We start from the raw sequence: 18999 nt of genomic DNA on the forward strand, positions 1-18999 counted from the left end.
CTAGACAGCGTAGTTGGGAAACACCTGATGATGTCACTCCCTCTCGCTCGCAAAAGTATGTGAAAACCCAGACTGGGACGGAGGAATGACGGAGACAGCCCCCCAGCCACAAAAGGGGTAAGTGACTTCTCTGTTATTGTCATCTTACCCTGTGGTTGGTTAAGGCTGTCGACTAAAACCCGGTTTCTCTGTCTCTGTTCTGGCGCGGTGCGAGAGGGAGGACTGCATGGAGAGGAATCCCCGACCCCGCCCACTCCGACCGTTTTGAGCCTAGTTGAGGAGGGTAGCACTCCCGTGTGGGCGGCGCCCTGATGATGGGGATATCGTTGGGGGGGGGGGGGGGTGGGGGGGGGTGGATGTGACGAGTCATCTGCCTCCTCCCTTATTATCATTGGCACCCCGTCCTAAATCGCCGCCCTTCACCAGGAACCTGACAGGAGTGGGCAACTACCATAAACTATTTGTTTTTAACTGAAATAAAAAGCTAATTTACAAAAGAATAAATAGATGACAACAGCTCGTAAACAAAATTGCTCAAACTAAAAAATAAAATCGAATTAAAAAAAAAAAAAAATGTATTAGTATACAATGGCAAAGAGAACTTGATGAACATCAAATAAACTGGAAATATACCATATCCTCTTAACTTTGTAATTAAAGGAGTAACATGCACAGAAAATGTGCATTGATTTATTTTAAAACACTGGCTTTGTTTTACATTTATTCGAACTAATAACATCGACAGAAGTGCCGCTGTGTTTGACTTCCCAATTTTGACTGCAAACAGCCAGTTGGCCAACACCGTCAGTTCCCACCGCAGGGGCTCCAACTAACAATGACCAGAGAAGAAGACAAGTGACAACCTCTCCATTCTTCTTCATTACTTCATATAAAATGACAGAAACCAAACAAGCTTTTCATACCTCACTCAAAACAAGCCAGTCTTTAAAAAAAAAGTCATTATACGTCAGATCAGTTGCACAAAGTTGTGGCCTGGTTTCAGTTGGATAGGACATTAAAAAAAAAAGGAATTATCTGCTGGGATGTTAAACAAATATATGTGTTGTGTGCAAGACAGCTCCTGCGGCGCCGGGGCTCCGGGTTACACCACAACTGTCACACAAACAATTGTGTACATATACAAGAGGCTGCAGTACACTGATCTAACCTAGTGGGACACAGACGATTTGTCATTGGCTTGACGTTAAAGCAAGATGGTCACATCAGTCTGACTTACAAGGCAGGTCTAGAATGGAGAGCAGAAACTACAGTATTGTATTGTACTTGTTTTAACCTTTCGTATTTATTGTGTAAATTTCATTAATGCTTTTAAATTCGTAATCCTTTACAATCATTCAAATATAATGTTCTGTCAGACTGACAGATAGATGTAGCTAAAGAAAAAAAAGGATGCAAGGTTCACTGCTGTATTTACAGTATGACATCTCTGCCATTGCATCATGGGCCGGTTGCATCAACTCAGTCTAGTTGTGGCATAAATGGGCACTAGGTTGCAACCAACACACCACTAACAATGTGCACTGTACTATTAACCCCTTACTAGAAACCCCCCTTTTTTGGCATGGAGACCGAAATTACATACCCAAAATAAAAAGGTTTCTGCTCATGATTCTTTCTGACTAGATACGCAATCAACCTTTGTTCACAAAGCTGACACTTTAAAGTTTACTGTTCAGGAATCAGAATCACTCAGACTGTTATGATAATAGAGATATATAAGCTCAAACATAAAAACAAAAATAAAAATATTAAAAGCATATGTTTTAAATGTATTTTAAAAAATGTTGATGTAGGAAATGAGTTTGAAAACACAGTGTAGCTCAGGCCACAAGTCTTTCAAAACTTTTTCATAATCGAATCTGTAAAACTCTGAATTTTATGAAATATTTTCTAAGGCCATGTCATGTGTGTTTTTAGAGAAGGCTAATCAGATTGATTTATGGCCCTTGTCATCCCTGTAAGATCTCACATGTAAACTCTCCTGTGTATTTTGTATGTGTGTTGGCTTTGCAAAACTCCCCATTCATGATTCTATTGTTCTCACCAAACGAGTCTTTCACACCTCCGCCAGGTATGACACATTATCCGCATTATTCTTTTATCATTATTCTTTTGTTTTTATTCCACCTTTATTAGCCTTGATTGTGGTTTTTCAGGCTTTACAAAGCAACAAAGCAGCGATCTCACTTCAGTCTCTCTTTGCATTTAGCCCTTATTTATCAAAAGTCTTACTATAAAAATACAACAAAACATTTTCTTACGACCTTACGTGAATTATTGAGACAAAAATGCATTATGAAGAAGAAAAGCACCTGCTATTAGTAGCATCGGAGCTAACGTTAGCATCAAGCTACATCAGACAATTTATGAAATAATTAGTATACTTTTACTCAAAACTCACTTTAAACCCCCGGTCGAGTGTTTATAATAACTTCCTTTAGCGATCAGGGGTGGAATTTGGTCGTTTACTGTTGTAAAAATATGCTATTTGTAGCCTTTTTCATCGCTTCACAAGTTAGCATTTCCGATGTACATTTTCGATTTTTTTTATAAAAACGCCCCAGAGCTCAAGAAATTCTCATACCAAGCTTTACTATCGTAATCGCGGGTTTATTATTCGGATATTTCGGAGGTGTTTCAGTGTTGTTTTGGCCAGATAACTACCAGGAAGTGTGCAGGAAGCATGTGACACGATGTGGCGGTGTCCAGATATGACACTCTAAGATTGACATTGGGAAGGCCCAATCAGAGTCTGAGTCACACACAGCACAAGCTGACACCACTGCACACACACACACAGAGATCGCTGGGAGAGGCTGTTTATAATCAGATCCGTGGAAAATGAATAGAAATTATGATTCTGTCTGAAGAAATCTGAAGTAAACATCAGTAAATATATCCATATATCTCCGCAGATATGCATCTTTGGTCTATAAATCCTTATTGACGCTGTTCAGTGAGTCTATGTGAACACAAATAAACCGCTGCTGACCTGACTGAATATGAGTGAGTGGTGAATTTCTATTCAAAATGTGGCATAATACGGATTTATTATTTTGCACTCCTGACATAAATCACTAAATATCTGTCACTGCAACAATGTTTTATCAAAATATTGGTCAAATATCGAAGCTTGAGTCTTTAAACTTTCCATTGATGCACAGTTTGTCCAGATGAAGTAAGACAGTGATGTTTAATGTGCTGTGAAAGTGAAACAATAATAAACTGGGGCCGTCGGCGATGTTTGCACGTAAAGGGGTTTTTAAACTTAGCTACAACAAAATAAACAACCTCACATGTTAATTAAATATTTATGGAAACCTCTGACCAATAGTAATGGTTGCCGAATGCTTGTGTTTAAAGGGGTCATATGATGCTTTTTTAAAGATCATTATTTTGTGCATTTTGCAGAGGCTAGAAACATATTCCAGACAGAATACAAGGATGTGTTGAATTAATGAGGAGAGTCATGGAATTAAAACATACATTGTTAATGTTTTTAAAGGCCACTTTTTGTGTGTTTTCTATTCCACGTCACTGTCTAAAATGATAATTAAACTTTTAATTTCTTTATTTCGAGTTTTTTCTCAGCAAATATTGATGAGTAATTATTTGTGACTAATTGGATTAATTAATGAGCAAATCATGTAATTATTAAGATGAAAATAAAATCAACTGGCATTCCTTATTGTTATTCAAAATGTCACATAATGACATATTATAAATACAACTTATCCACTAACTGGTAAGAACATCACTAAACATGAATTACAGCTAATTTGTAATTTGGAGATTTGTAATATTTAATAATAATAAAAAAAACAATAAAAAAAAAAATCACTCCCACAATACACACACACACACACAAAAACATAAATGATGGTCAATTTAAATGAATGAAATTGATTTGACATTGATTTGACTGAGAAAAACAGCACTTTTCCACTACATATTTCTATGCATCAGTTAACTCACAATTTCCAGCTCTGAATGTTGATTTTCATTAAGCCCAATTTAATAACATTTCAGTTATATATAGTTATATATTTTATTTTTTATTAATTGGACTCGGTCAGCTCCAACCAAGACAACAAATGGCCGGTGTGACCTTTATGCATTGTTTACATGACATATCAGTTTATCTCTGGCTAATATTGCCATTATCAGCAAAAGAAGAAAATAACACTAGTTAACAAATACAGCTGGAAGAGTAAAAGAAATAACACTTCTTCTCTGCAAAAGTATGCCTAGTCAATTTTTTGCTGAAGGAAACACACACTGGCAACAGAAGAGTCTCAGTCAGTAGAAAAGCAAGGTGCAGCTGGTCAAAAGGACACACATAGGACCAAGCAGGCTTATCAAACCACTCCAAAGCATTCCCAAGACCCGGAATGGCAGCATGCGAGTGTGCATATATAAAAAGAAAAGCTCTCTCCCTACTACTCTTGTCATAATCTTCCACAAAAGCCTCTTTATATCATCGCTGCTAGGTTGGAGCTGCTGGGAATGTGCTGTCTGGCAGGGAGGCACACAGATTGAGTCTGCTGTGTATTGATTTCAGATTAGCAAAATGGTGAGGTATGCAAAGAGTCTGTATATGGACTGTTCTCCCTCAACATGAACCCAGGCAACCTTAGTGCAAGTGTTCCTAGTGACCGGTTAAAAATATGTATCCTTACCTCTAGTAACTACTACAGCAGTTGGTCAGACACAGTCTTAATATAGAGGCAAAGTTTACAGTGTGTGTGTGTGTGTGATACGAATGTCAGAATTCCTAATTTAAATAGCAGTTTTTGCAGGTTAATTTGCAGGTTAATATGCAGTCTAATTCATAGACACTAGTCCACATCACAATTTGATTTATTGTACAGCCCTACTTTTGATATATTTATCTAAAATTTGGCAATTCTGTGACAGACGAGTAATAACACAAATCAAAATATGCTGAGGAAACCCGCAAATTAATTCAAATGCATTATTGTGACATTATTTCACCTACACTAAGCTTGTTAAAATATAATGATATACAACAACTGCAAGGCTATTTGTAACAGGAATTATTTATTAATTGTGCGACATGACTTGGAAGGGAATGAGGTGATGCATTTTTAACAGGCGAATAGTATGACTCATATTATGTGAGTCAGCAAATCCATACCTTCTGACTACAAATTTATCTTGTGACCAAATGTACGTTGCCAGTTTGGCCCGTTTTCCATCTTTCACCTGAGCTGTGACTGTATGAGCATCAGCATAACACTTTCCAGGCATTGTTTCTCATTCACAAAGTGACAGGAAGTCATGTTCTTTTCCGCCAGATGTGGATGTTAGCTGAAGGAATGAACAACAGCTGAATTTACTGTAAGCAATAAAAAACAGATACCTTATATGGTGGTTAATTTATCAATATGAGAAGAAAACGCATTCTTTACATATATTACTAATGCATCATATCACGATAATCTAATTATTAATAAGATTATCAAACATCATTTGTTATATGTTATGCTTATATTTAATATGTTATGCTTTCAATCATTTACTCATGCTGTTTCAAACTTTCGTAAATATTAACAATGTATTATTTATATATATATATATATATATATATATATATATATATATATATATATATATATATATATATATATATATATATATATATATATATAAAACTGACTACTCTTCAAATGTTTGGTGTCAGTAAGATGTATCTTATGCTCACCAAGGCTGCATTTATTTGATCAAAAACAATATTGTGAAATATTATTACAATTTAAAAATTGTAATTTTTATTGCAACATCACGTGATATCTTAGAAATCATACCTAAATTCTAAATATGGTGCTCAGTAAACATTTCTTATCAATTATCAATGCTGAAAATGGTTTCTTTTGTAACATTGTAAACGTCTCTTGAAAAAAATGTACTTATCCCAAACTTTTGTGCTATACAGTACTATATATGTACTATAGTGTATTTTATTATTTAGTAACTCATTATTTAAATAATAATTATTTATTAGCGAATATTTACATTCACATTTTCTATTTAACTGATTTAACTTATTTAAAATTTAAATACACAAATAACTAATGAGCAGTTAAATGAACATACTGAACTTTACATATTGTTGTCCGGCTGTCACCAATTCATCTTTGTTAACTGATTTATTAATGTAATATAATTGATTGATTTAAAAAAGCATGCTGTATATGCCATCTTACACAGGTGGCAAAGTCATATATTCAGCACAATTCGCAAGGAGTGTGCTGTTGTTCAGCAGAGATCTTTTGTAATATTTTCAATTTTCCTCTCATGGAAGGCGCATGGCTCTTATTGACTCTTCAACCTAAACAACGTCCTTCAACATTGTGATGCACTCAATTTATTCTCAGAAAACGCAGCATTCTGCTGAATTTGTATTTCTGAGGGAAGCTGATGAGGAGGGGGACATTCACTATATCAGACTAGCATCTCAACAATGGGAATGTCACAATGATGAATGAGACAAAGGTTTTAAGGCTGGCAGTCGCCGAGGCAGATACGTCAGCAGCTGGAGCTGCCATGAAACATTTTATTTTCACTGATTAGGGACAAGAATATTGTGTCATTATAGCCAATAATCTTTTTGTGCACTTAGAGTGAAGCATTCATATGTTCAAATTTCCTGCTTGTGTCTTGTGAAATTGTGTAACAGTAAAACCACAGGTTATTCACATATGCCAAAGGACGGTTTTGACAGCTTGACAAAAACCAAGGCACCAAACCCATGCGGTGTCCAGTTATCTCTCACCAGGCAGATCAAGTCATCTTTCTCCCAGCAGATGGGAATATCATTTCCCTAATGCTACGTGTCTCCCGACCACATGGACCTCTCAGTTAATACCTGCTTCCAATCCAACACACAAAAGCATTTGCTAAAAAGCAGCCATGAAAAAAAAAATAATAATAATAAATGGCACCCAAATAGTAGGTGCAATATGTATTTTTGTAACATGGATATTAGAATTAAATGTGCATCAGTGAGGGATTTATATAAGCAACAACATCAACAAAAATTTAAAATTAAAATAATATAAAAAAAATATTATTATTTACTGAAAAATGGTATACATTGTAGAATGACCAAGCTGCTCTTTTCCATACAGTGAAAGTGATTGGTGATAAGCAACAAAATCAACCTGGTTTGGAACAACATGAGAGTAAGTACATGAAATGGTCTTTATTTTTAGATGATCTGTCTTTTTAGATGTAATGTAACCATCTTGTATTTTAAATGCGCTACAAATGTATTTGTTGGCATATAGGAGAGCATTAATACAATAAGGTTTTGCTGACACCATTTTTTCAATTAGATGAATACAAACTCATCAGCTACTTTATGCAAATCCAGTCTCTATGCGCAACACAGCTTTACTAGTAATTCAAGATCACTATGGAAACCTTTCATGCTTAATTTACATTCACTTTAATTCACATAGTAAATTAAATCCTCCAGTCTGATTTCCAGGTAAACTAATGCAGTACCACATTCGAACCATACAAAACAAAACACTTTTCACTCAAGGATCCAGAAAGGCAAGCAGGATGTAAAAAAGCATGCAACGCTAACAAATGTGTTGCTATATTAATGCTCTAATAAATCACCAAATGTATTTGTTTAACCCAAGCTAAAGGGCCAGTGATGCTCAACGGTTTATAAATGTACCCAGTGGAGCTTCAGATGAAATCGTCACCCTCATAACTACGACAGACATAAAAAAAGATGGTGTTTTCACTGAGCTGTGGAGTGGGAAGGAGCTCTGTCTTACCTTGGTAATTGCAAATGTCTCCCACGCTGTTCTGACGCGTGATGTGGTGCCAGTAAGCACTTCGCGGGAGAGATATCGACTTTGTTAATGTGCTCTCGTTTGAAAGAGTCTGTGAGGCAGAGCAGAAAATCATTGGGTTACATTGGTAATATTTCCAGTCAAATCACTTGGAAAGGGCTTACACTGAGAAGATTTCAAAGCACCCCTTCATTAGGCTGTTTTGAACATTATAGATGACAGGTGGAGTGTGGTGTCATTACAGCCTTTTAAAAAGTGCATTTATCAAAGCATTTTAAGGGAATTTCGTAAATCCGAACAAATAAAGACTCTTAGATTTCAGAGCAGCATTTTTGGCAGGGGTCCTGGATGGCTAGATCTGAGAGGAGGGCCATATGGTCAAATCTCATCAGCCTTCACTGAAGGCCTCGGAGATGACAGAACAGATTCTCTGCCAGCAAGGCAGCAGTGCAGTTTAAATAGTGCAGGAAAGCCCATCCGCACCAGGCGACTGAACAAATCATCAACCTCGCTAGCTTCAGGGGCTACGGAGAAATGACCAAAATGTGCTTTCAATGAAACGTTGATAACCAAAATTGCAGGATAACATTTTAAGGCATTAGTGTTCAGAAGCTTTGAAGACTGAAAAACTCCAGAGGCTGTTATTTCTGTGTTCATCTTGTGTCTCAAATCCATTTACATGTACGCATTTGCTTTTTTTTTTTTTTAAATGACTTCAACTGCACTGAAGGCATGCATATTATCAGTATGCGTGTTCTTGGGATTCAAACTCTTGACCTTGATGTTGCTAACGTCATGCTTCTACCAGCTGAGCTATAGAAATACATAAGTGCAGTATTTTTGTAGGTACTCAACCGATAGTGCAGTTCAGGATTAGGTGACAGCAGCTGCTTTTCAAAGATGCCAGTGTTCTGTGACCTGGATTTATGAAACATCACATACTGTGCACTGTGCAAGCATGGAAGTGGGGAAACATACTCAGAAAATTGCCAGAATCCTTACGATGAAGATGCTGTCACGAATCCTGTCCGTGAACTTCTGTTACGGGGCAACTGAGATGATAAATGTGCGGATCCATGTGCAAAGCTTTATTCTAAAACAGTCACAACAGGCAAGGGTCAGACAATGGCAAACAGGTATATAGAGGGCAAGACTCAAGAGTAATCCAAAACACAGGCGATGGTCCAGGCGAGGAATAAACAGTATCCGAACAGGATGAGACGAAAGGAGTAATCCAAGACAGGCAATTTACTTCAGGGCAGGCAAAGATCATACAGAAAAGATATATTCAGACTAGGATTAAGGCACGAATGAAAAAGGATAGGGATGGGAAATTTAGGCTTTCTGAAGCGTTTGAGACTTTCACGAAATTGTGCAGAAAACGGTTTATTGCTCACAGCTTTTAACATCGTGTGCATTAGTGACATCTGATGGCCGGACTTGTGTTCTCCACCATTTCTGACTAATCATAGTGGAGCAGAGGACCGTTTGAAAAAGCATGTGACCAAACAAAAGATTCGGAAGTCTGTGACATTCAAGAGTGGAATCAATCTGGGATCAATACAATATCTATTCTGCCATAATCTCATCTAAATTAGTTTGTGCCAGTGAGTCCACAACCCGTGTCATGTATAGCTTGGTCAACGGATTCACATATCGAGCAATAATATAAAACACAAAAAGGTGATCATAATGGACGTGGGTAGCTGAAAAAAAAAAAAAAAAAAAAAAAAAAAAAAAAAATATATATATATATATATATATATATATATATATATATATATTGGGTGAGTTGTTATACTCTTATGCTGTGTTCGGGGGCTCTGAGACCCCAGTTTTAAACCTGATTAAATGTCCTACTGACAGTCCTCAAAGTGACTGAATAATCCTTTTATGCATCAGGTGGGATCATTAAGCGACATTTTTTTCAAGCCACGCTATCCCGACCTTCTGAAACTGCATGAATTTCAAAGTTTCAAACGTAATCAATCATGTGGTGTTATTTTCGATACAAGCATCGGCACAGTATGTGATACAATAGTGGTTGGAAAACTGCATCGAAGCATCTGAGTCAATTGTCCCATCACTAACTAATGTAATAAACAGGGTTAAACTAGACTTTGAGTCAGAGCTAAAAACTCAAACTAGGACCGGGAACTGGCTCCATAAAGTAGCTTTGATCAACAGCATAAATGCTAAACAATACTCAGCAGTGGATGGTGGCAGATATATATTGTGTGTGTTATTGATAGCACTTGTTTGTGATTGGTTTCAGGTGAGCTTGTGAGACGTGCAATGGAGCATGGGAAATTAAGTCCAGGGTGATGTGTAACAGTCTATGTGATGTGAGAGTCAAAATAATGGAAGGGGGACCTCTGGTGGCAAGTGGACTTAAGTTCATGGACAGGATTCATGACAGCTGCAACCGTCATATTGAATTATACTGTGCATGGCAATAGGTTGATTTTTAGGTTATCTGACATAAGGTAATCATTTTTTTTAAAATACTGTAGACTTTTTTAGCTTATGCCATTCACTAAAATTATCACATACTGTATAAAATACCATTAAAAACTATGGAGTCGGTAAACTTTCAATGTTTTTTTTGGCCCCTTTGGTCCACGGAGACGTGAGACATGACGAAGAAATGTCGAAGAGGTTCAAGAGCCTCAAAGAAGTTTACGACCGTGGACTCGCAGCTACTCAAAGAGACGGTAATTAATATTTCTGAAAAGGAACTTTCTGATGATCAAACTGTGGTTTTATCCAAAGGATTATCTTTTGTGCCTACTAGTGGTTTTAATTGTTTCGGTCTAAAAGTGGATCTGTTTAAATGTTTTAGACAGATGAAACTACAGTATTTTTCTCCAAATCAGATGTGTCTAACCACACTATTCATACTTTTTGTCATTTGGTTGAACAAGAGGTGATGGAAGCTTGTTCTTCTAGTAATACAATTTCTCATAATCTTTCATTAAATGAGAAAAAAGCATTGACCGAATTGATAAGTGACCCAAGCATCATTATAAAACCTGCTGATAAAAGGAGGGGCTATTGTAATCCAAGATACGAAAAAATACCAACACGAAATTCTTTCACAATTACAGAATATTAAGTTTTATAAAAAACTTCCCAGTGATCCTACCAACACTTATCAATCTGAGATACTGTAATTTTTAACAAATGCTAAAACAGAAGGTTGGATATCTCAATCGGAGTTTAAATTTTTGTATTGTCAACACCTGATTAGACCTGTTTTTATACTCTTCCTAAAATTCATAAGAGACTTATTGACCCTCCAGGTCGTCCGATTGTGGCACAGACTAATTCCCTCTTATCTCCTTTATCTCAGTATGTTGATTTTTTTATAAAACCTTTTGTTTATTCGTTACCTACTTACATTCGAGATTCTACAGACTTTATCAACAAGATTTCCGAGTTATATGATTTACCCGATAATTCTTTATTATTAACTTTGGACATAACAAGTCTATATACTAACATCTCACATGAAAAAGGACTTATTGCCCTTAGACATTATCTTTCGTTACGCGAGGACTCTAGTCCACCATCAGACTTTATCATCGAGATGGCTTCGTACCTTTTGAAATATAATTATTTTAGTTTTGATAAGGATTTTTTTCTTCAGATAATTGGGACAGCAATGGGCTCGAATTTTGCCCCTAACTATGCCAATCTATTTATGTTTTTTTTTAAGAGAGTTATGTATTGAATACAGAAAATAATCCTTTCTATTCAAAGATCATCAAATGGTATAGATACATTGACGATATTTCCTGTGTCTTTTTGGGTGATCACGATGAGGCTCGAGAATTTGTGACATATTTGAATAGCTTGGTTGACGACTTGGATTTTACTCCTGAAATGAATCTGTCTAGAGTACACTTCCTTGATATGTGGATACAGAAGAACGAAGGCAGTTTAACTACAACTTTGTTTACAAAAGAGACCGATCGTAACACACTTTTACTCGCTACCAGTATGTTTTTTTAAAAAAAGGACTGCCTAAGAGTCAGTTCTACAGACTGAGGAGGATTTGTTATTCTGATTCCGACTTTATTGAGAAATCGAAAATCAAATTTTTGAACAGAGGTTACCCTTTAGATTGGGTTGATGAAGGATTTAATACAGCTTTTAAAAAGACGCGGTCTGAATTGCTAAAAAAGAAGACAAGAAAAACAAGAAAGTATTCTTTTGCTTGTATTACAACATATTCACCTAAGTCTTACATGATAAAATCAATTTTTAAAAAACACTGGCATTTGTTGTCTTCTGATTCAGAGCTGAGCGATATTTTTAAACATCCTCCTTTGATTGTACACAAACGCGCTAGGAATTTAAAAGACAGCTTGGTACATGCTTGTTTTCAGAGCGTTAGCCCTCGTGCATCTCAGAGTTTACTTAGTCCTATACAGAAGGGCAATTATCGTTGTGGGAATTGTGCTCAGTGTAACAATACGTTTAAAACATCATTTTTCTGTCATCCTAGAACTGTAGAACTGGCAAAAAATATAGCATCAAATCTGTGATTACTTGTGTTTCCACTCATGTTGTGTATTTGATCCGTTGTCCTTGTGGTATAGGCTATGTGGGAAAAACATCACGTCAATTGAAACAAAGAATTAGTGAACATAAGAGTTCGATCAGAAGAAAAGATCTAAATTATCCAGTTGCGGCACACTTTTTAACTTTGAATCACGATGTAACCTCTTTACGCTTTTGTGGGATTGAGAAAGTAACTTAGACATCGAATTACTTCTACAGAGACGTGAACTGTTTTGGATTTACACCATTCAAACTTTATCACCTATGGGTATGAACGATGAAGCATTATTTAATGTAATGTTATAGTCATGCAATTGTTTTGAATGAGGTGTTGTTTTTACTGTGTATTCACGATGAGTTTGAGAGACTATGGAGCCTGACTACCGGTTTAGAATTACAATTTGATGCTGTTTGATGACGATGTATTGATTGTGCTTTTTGGATGATTTTGTTAACCTATAGGGGGATCTTGATTGTTGTAATTGTTTATGATGTGGTGCTAATCATGTATTCCGAATGAGCTTAGTTCTGTGCAGATGGAGCTCTGTTAATTGGTCATGTGTTTATTTTAAAAGAGATGAATTTGAACATTTGTATACTCCTGATGAAGGTCGTGAGACCGAAACGTTGGTGTGATTAAAATTTTAATTTGCAAGTTAAGATAGTGTGCGGGAGTTCCTTATATGTTGATACGACCCACCTGGTCTTTATTTTCTACGCACCTATCACTTACAGGTGTGCGATGGAGTTCGTTCACTAAGTTTCTTATATTCAAATTAATTATAATAAAAACTATTTGGGATATAAGGAAAAGTTTAAAAGGACAGCATTTATTTGAAGCTGAAATGTAATGTAACATTACAAATAAATTATATTATCAAATATCTTTTTTTTTTAATTATTATTAATCCTTTTTTTATGCATCCTTGCTAAATATTCTTTAATTTATTTTTTACCAGGAAAAACATACTGGCCCCCAAATTTTGCATGTGTTTTTGAAACCAAAATCTTATTTATGATTTGCAGATTTGTTTAAGGTGATTAAATCAACAGTAAAAGTACAGACGTGATTAATTACTGATTATTATTTTACCAATTTAAGTATATTAATAATCATAAATTAACCTTACAAAACATGTTTTTAGAATTTTGAGGGAAAATCAGCTTTGAATGTAAAATGTAAATTTTAAAATGTACTAAAACAGATTTTTTAATGGGGATCCCAGGACCTCCCTCCACTGTGAACACTGCAATGGAGAATCGTTTGTAAAATATGCTTGCACTAATATAACGGAATAACACATATAATACCTTGTTATAAAATACCAAATATAAAATGCCTCTCCCCTGTAGAATTATGGGATGTGTACTTTTACTCTACCTGTGAGCTCTTCTCCATCTCCATCATCATGCGTTCATGTTGCTCGGCGATGGACAGCGTGGCAGAGTGAACTCTCTGATAGATCATCTCACCTTCTCTGGTCTGAAATGTGAACAAACCTTCCCCCGTATCACACATCCTGTAAGAGAACAACACATGCACACACATCCGTTAAGCAATTATAGCTTCTATTAATTTTCAATACACTCATGTTCTTGTCGTAATAGGCTGAACAGCAGGAGTAGACTGTAAGGGCAGCCTGCAAGGCAAAGCATATGTTAAATGTTGTGCACTTTCATGAATCAGCGAATCAATATCCAGAGCAGCAGAATCAGGACTATTGGATTTAGGATGAAAACATCTTGTCAGACAAAAGCACTCCCAACTAGAATCGAACGATGTTCACGCACCTCCCGGACTCAAATGTGAACCAGGTCGAGTCTCTGCCGTATCTCCTCAGGGAGTTGAGCGGCCACATGACCAGCTTGACTCGGGCATTGTGGATGTCCCAAAGGTAGATGTTCTCGTGGGTGATCTGCATTGTGCACTCCCCGTAGATGTCCAGGTTTGGGGTCGGCATCAAGTAAACATTAAATCTTTCTGGAATAAAAAAATAAATTAATTTAAAAGTCAGAAGTACTATAGTTAACTAAAACTAAAATTAATATTTTAAAATAACATAAAATAAACATAAATTGAATTATTTTTTTAAAAAGTTTAATTTCAGCAAAGACATTTCACTTTTTAATTTGGTTAAATTATATGCACTAAAATGACAAAAACTTAACTAAAAGCTAATAAAACTATATAGATGTATAAAAATGACAAAAACACACTATAAGAGTACTTCACCTTTAAGTAAAATTTCAATGAAAATATAAAATATAAAAATCTGATTTAAAACATTAGGAATTTTTTTTTTTAATAGTATCTCAATAATACTAAAGTAAGTATTACAGATTGGGGGATTGTTGAGAATTTTTTTTTTTTTTATAAAAACAACTGAAACCATTGTATACATTAAAATTAAAAACTTGATTTGATCTCTTCAGAAAGCTTTGAGAATGCAAGTGTGTTCTGAATTTTGATGGTATAATAATAAAAAAAAATGTTTACACACACACACACATAATAGGACCAGTAAAAATGTATTTTATATATCAGATTCTAGCCTTGAAGCCAAAGGAGTCAGGCTGTAAAAAGTGTGTTTTTTTGTGTGTGTGTTGTTGTTGTTTTTTATCATCGTTTTTGGTGACATTTTTATATTTATTTTTGATTCAGACATAATTTTCTTCAGAATAACAAGTGCAGAGGAAGTGTACCCATTAAACCTTGGAAATCATATTAAGACAGAAAGGACGACAAAACTGAATGGTTCCTTCAAGTAAATAACTCAGAAAGGTTCAGCAGCAGCTTTCACTGACAGAAACTGCCAATGTCGTGTGTTAAAGAAAATTCATTACAGGGTAAATAGTTTATTTAACAGATTTGAAAAGGTTGCAGACTGCTGTTTAATTGACATTTATTTTAATAATAATTAAACTTGCTTAAAAAAAGGCCAAGCACGGTGGTGGCACAGTCCATTCAGTCATATTTACAAGACATCTCAAACAGCTTTTATTTGGGCAGCTGAAAGATTCTGCTTTGCCTAAAGATGACACCGAATTAAAGGGCATGGCTGGAAATCTCGAGAAAACATCTCAACAGAGCCATCTAACATGATTATTATTTTTCAGACAGACTATTTTCTCTTCTTGCAGATGTGGCTCTTGCAGTGCACAAAGGTCAACAGATTGTTGCCATAGAGCCACAGTTGAGCCCACCTCGACTGGAGCAACCACACCATCACAATTAGCTCCAAAAAGACAAGGGTGCACTTCATAATCCAAATTAATAATCCCTAATTATACCTAATGCTTTAAAATAGGATATGTATCTCTCCAGAGGAAGAGGCAATGTAATGTGGGGGCTATTTTAGGGATTGTGAAAATTAACTTTAATTATCACAGCCCGCCGTAAGAAGGGTCTAATTGAAACACAAATGGCAAACTCTCTGCTTGTTATTCCTCAGCTGTCGAGTAGTGGAGAACTGATCATTCTGATGACCTCCAGCTGATATAATCATATACACATCGCACTCTCGTTATGAAAACAAATCTATATTTGCCTGTCATTTGATTGAAAAAAATTTGATGACCACTCTATACGGTGTCTGCCGTAGCTTAATGCTTGAATGCTTCGGCAGCACTTCGAGATGAACTGATATTGATTTCCTGAATTGTGTAAAAAAAAAAAAAAAAACAGTCACTTAAACACAGACACAACTCAGACTGAAACAATCTGATCTTGGAGAAGATGCAGTTGCCTTAAAGTAACGGTTCTCAACTTGTGCGTCAGGACTGTTCTTATAGTCACAGAAAACACAGAAAACATTATGCTTAAGATTTTAATTTTAAATCTCTCGGGAATAAAAAGTCATAAGCACGTACTGCAGATATTTGCTGACCAAATAAAATAAAATAGATACATCATTTGATCTTTTAAAAAAATTCCATTTGTTTTAATTATTTGCATTAGCAACATGCAAATAATTAAACAAGATGATACGTATTATGCATTACTAATAATCTTTAATATATTTACTGAAATTCAACAGTGCTCATGGCTCAGGATTATTCTTAGTCTTTATTTAATATGAATAAATATTATAAATATTTGATATTATAAAGTTTTTATATTTAATATAAAATAAAACATTTATATTGTTATACTTTAAAATTAAACATAATAAAAATAACACACACTATCTCTCTCTCTCTCTCTCTCTCTCTCTCTCTCTATATATATATATATATATATATATATATACATACATAACACTAAATTATATATATTTATAATGTAAAATATTCAATATAAACCTAATAAAAAAATAAACATAAGCATGAGTAGTTGAGGTTTTAAAATTATTTCTAAAATGAGGATAACATTTTCCTTATATCATTTTGTTGTTGAGGAAATTCTAATTTTGTTGAATTTTGATGCAAATTCACCTGTCACTTGGTGGAACCTAGCCAAAGAAGGCAGATGCCAACATCAAGTTGCACATGTTGCACGACACGCTCAAAACAATGAACAATTCTGATACTGTTTTGGTTTGACAACTGATGTCCAATGGAAAATCTGAAGTGAAACCCTTTTAGAACCAGTGTTTTAATTTAACAATTTTGGCCGCACGTTGCCTCATTAGTTCTAGAGGGAAATAGAGGTCTGCTACCTGACCCAGGCCTGACGAGTCCCAAAATATTCTCAGGTTTTGGGTCGGGTTCTTGTAGCTAAGGTAAATCTATATTCAGTAGGCTACGCTAATTTCATTGACAGAAACACACACACAGAAACATTTATTAATAAAATAGCTTCGATACTGAATTGCTACATTATATTTCTCAGTAACGTGGTAAAAAAAAACACTGTTTTTGAAGTTACTTAACTCAGCTTCATTGTTTGTAGAGAGGGAGATGTGCAGGCACAGGTTATTCACTCACACAACTTTCCTCCCTCTTCCTCGAAAATTTTTTCAAATTATCAATATAAATCATTCATTCAAATAAACATGGTATAACCACCCTACATCATCTCTGTGTTTAAATATTTTAAGGCACATACATGTAAGCCATGGATTATATCTTACATATAATGTGTGCCGTGGTGTTTGCTCTATAGGCATTATTTAAAAACAAAACTTGTTTTGTTCTTATGCCTGCTCTAGCAGCCTCTCTGTCACATTATTGCAAATGGCGCATGGCCGCATGCTCATGATTGATAAGTGCTTTTTTCTTTTGCCTTGTGTGCTGGACTGGCGAGTGGCGACTAGCCTTGATGAAACGGTTTCTTTACATGTATTTGTTAACTGACTGTTGCATGCAATCGTGAAATACAGCATATTTAAAAATTCTGGTTATGGAAAAATGACTTTAAGTTGGGATTGGATTCTAAATTTAAAAGCGCAACTCTGGTTGGGTCAGATCGTGTCAAACGATCTCAGGTACGGGTCTTGTCTCGGGCTTCAGTTTGAAGGAAGCGCATACCTATAGAAGGAAACATTAGCTAAAGATTATTTTCACTCATTCTCTTAAGTGTTTTCAGGCAGATGTGCCATGCGCATTCATCCTGCCTTTCTTCTGCACCATAATCTCATCCATCTCTATGACAAGCTTCATTATGGGCTGATGCTCTGATGCACGGCGGTACCCATTAGTGCTTAGTAAAGAACCTTGGCCCAGGCCGATCATTTATAAACTTGAGGACAGACCTGGAGGTACTGTGTTTAACAAACACATTTGGACTCTGTAATAGAATCATTTATAGAGTACAAGAGGAAAAATCCGGGCTCTAATTGGATACTGACCGTTCTGTTCCCTCTGCACCCCTGCTGCTAACAAGTCCGGTTCTCCCAGGCTGATGTCATTAAGTCTGCTGCCCAAACACTCCAAACACAATAACTTCCACCACTCCTCAGCCTCCAGCTCTGTGGACACACACATTCATATCACCATTTTTATATGCAAAAATTCAGGAGCAGTTGCTGAAAAGGAACAAGCAGGAGATAAACACATTTACAGATTTAGCACTAATGCACAGCAACAAGCAATTTGTGAGCACTGCATTTATGATAAATGTTATTTCCCACATCAGCCCTTTCTGAAAATATATTTAATGTTACAAGAGATTTCTGCTTTAAAACTACAGGTGCCAGTAGTCTGGCACAAAGGTGTGTAGTGATGGACAGTTCATAGGTGTGAACACAATGTATAAAAATGTGAGTAAAACCTGACTGTCAACCAAAGAAAACAGAATTACTGACCATTTTTAGGGACGTGCAACAATAGAAGAAAAAGAAAGCTATACAGGTTTGCGACAGCATAAGAGGAAACAATGACAGAATCTTTATTTTAGGTGAACTTTACTATTTATTACAGTCACTCTATATAGGGTATAATGTACACTATAAGTTGACGATGCCCCACTTAAGAACAATGTGCATTTATTCTAAAATTGTAACCTATTTAGATATAAGCTTAGCATGAGCATGAAGATGCATCAACAATATGTTATTATGGGAAACAAACAGAAAGATTTGCTGAATTAGATCATTAAAACATACTGTAAAATTATTCAAAGAAGCTACTGGGGTACAAT

General features: G+C 35.6%; 1 protein-coding gene across 1 annotated transcript in view; it reads right to left on the reverse strand.

Moving 5' to 3' along the window:
• Window positions 1-18999, reverse strand: part of LOC113066069 (docking protein 6-like) — an 80131-nt gene that overhangs the window by 7500 nt on the left and 53632 nt on the right. The window contains exons 4-7 of the mRNA XM_026237675.1: window positions 18209-18328; window positions 14211-14400; window positions 13801-13939; window positions 7836-7944 (exon numbers count right to left, since the gene is read on the reverse strand). Of these exons, the coding sequence (XP_026093460.1) occupies window positions 7836-7944; window positions 13801-13939; window positions 14211-14400; window positions 18209-18328 (558 nt within the window). The remainder of the gene's footprint in view (window positions 1-7835; window positions 7945-13800; window positions 13940-14210; window positions 14401-18208; window positions 18329-18999) is intronic.

Source organism: Carassius auratus, chromosome 49 (assembly GCF_003368295.1).
Source record: "Carassius auratus strain Wakin chromosome 49, ASM336829v1, whole genome shotgun sequence".
Taxonomy (NCBI): Eukaryota; Metazoa; Chordata; class Actinopteri; order Cypriniformes; family Cyprinidae; genus Carassius; species Carassius auratus.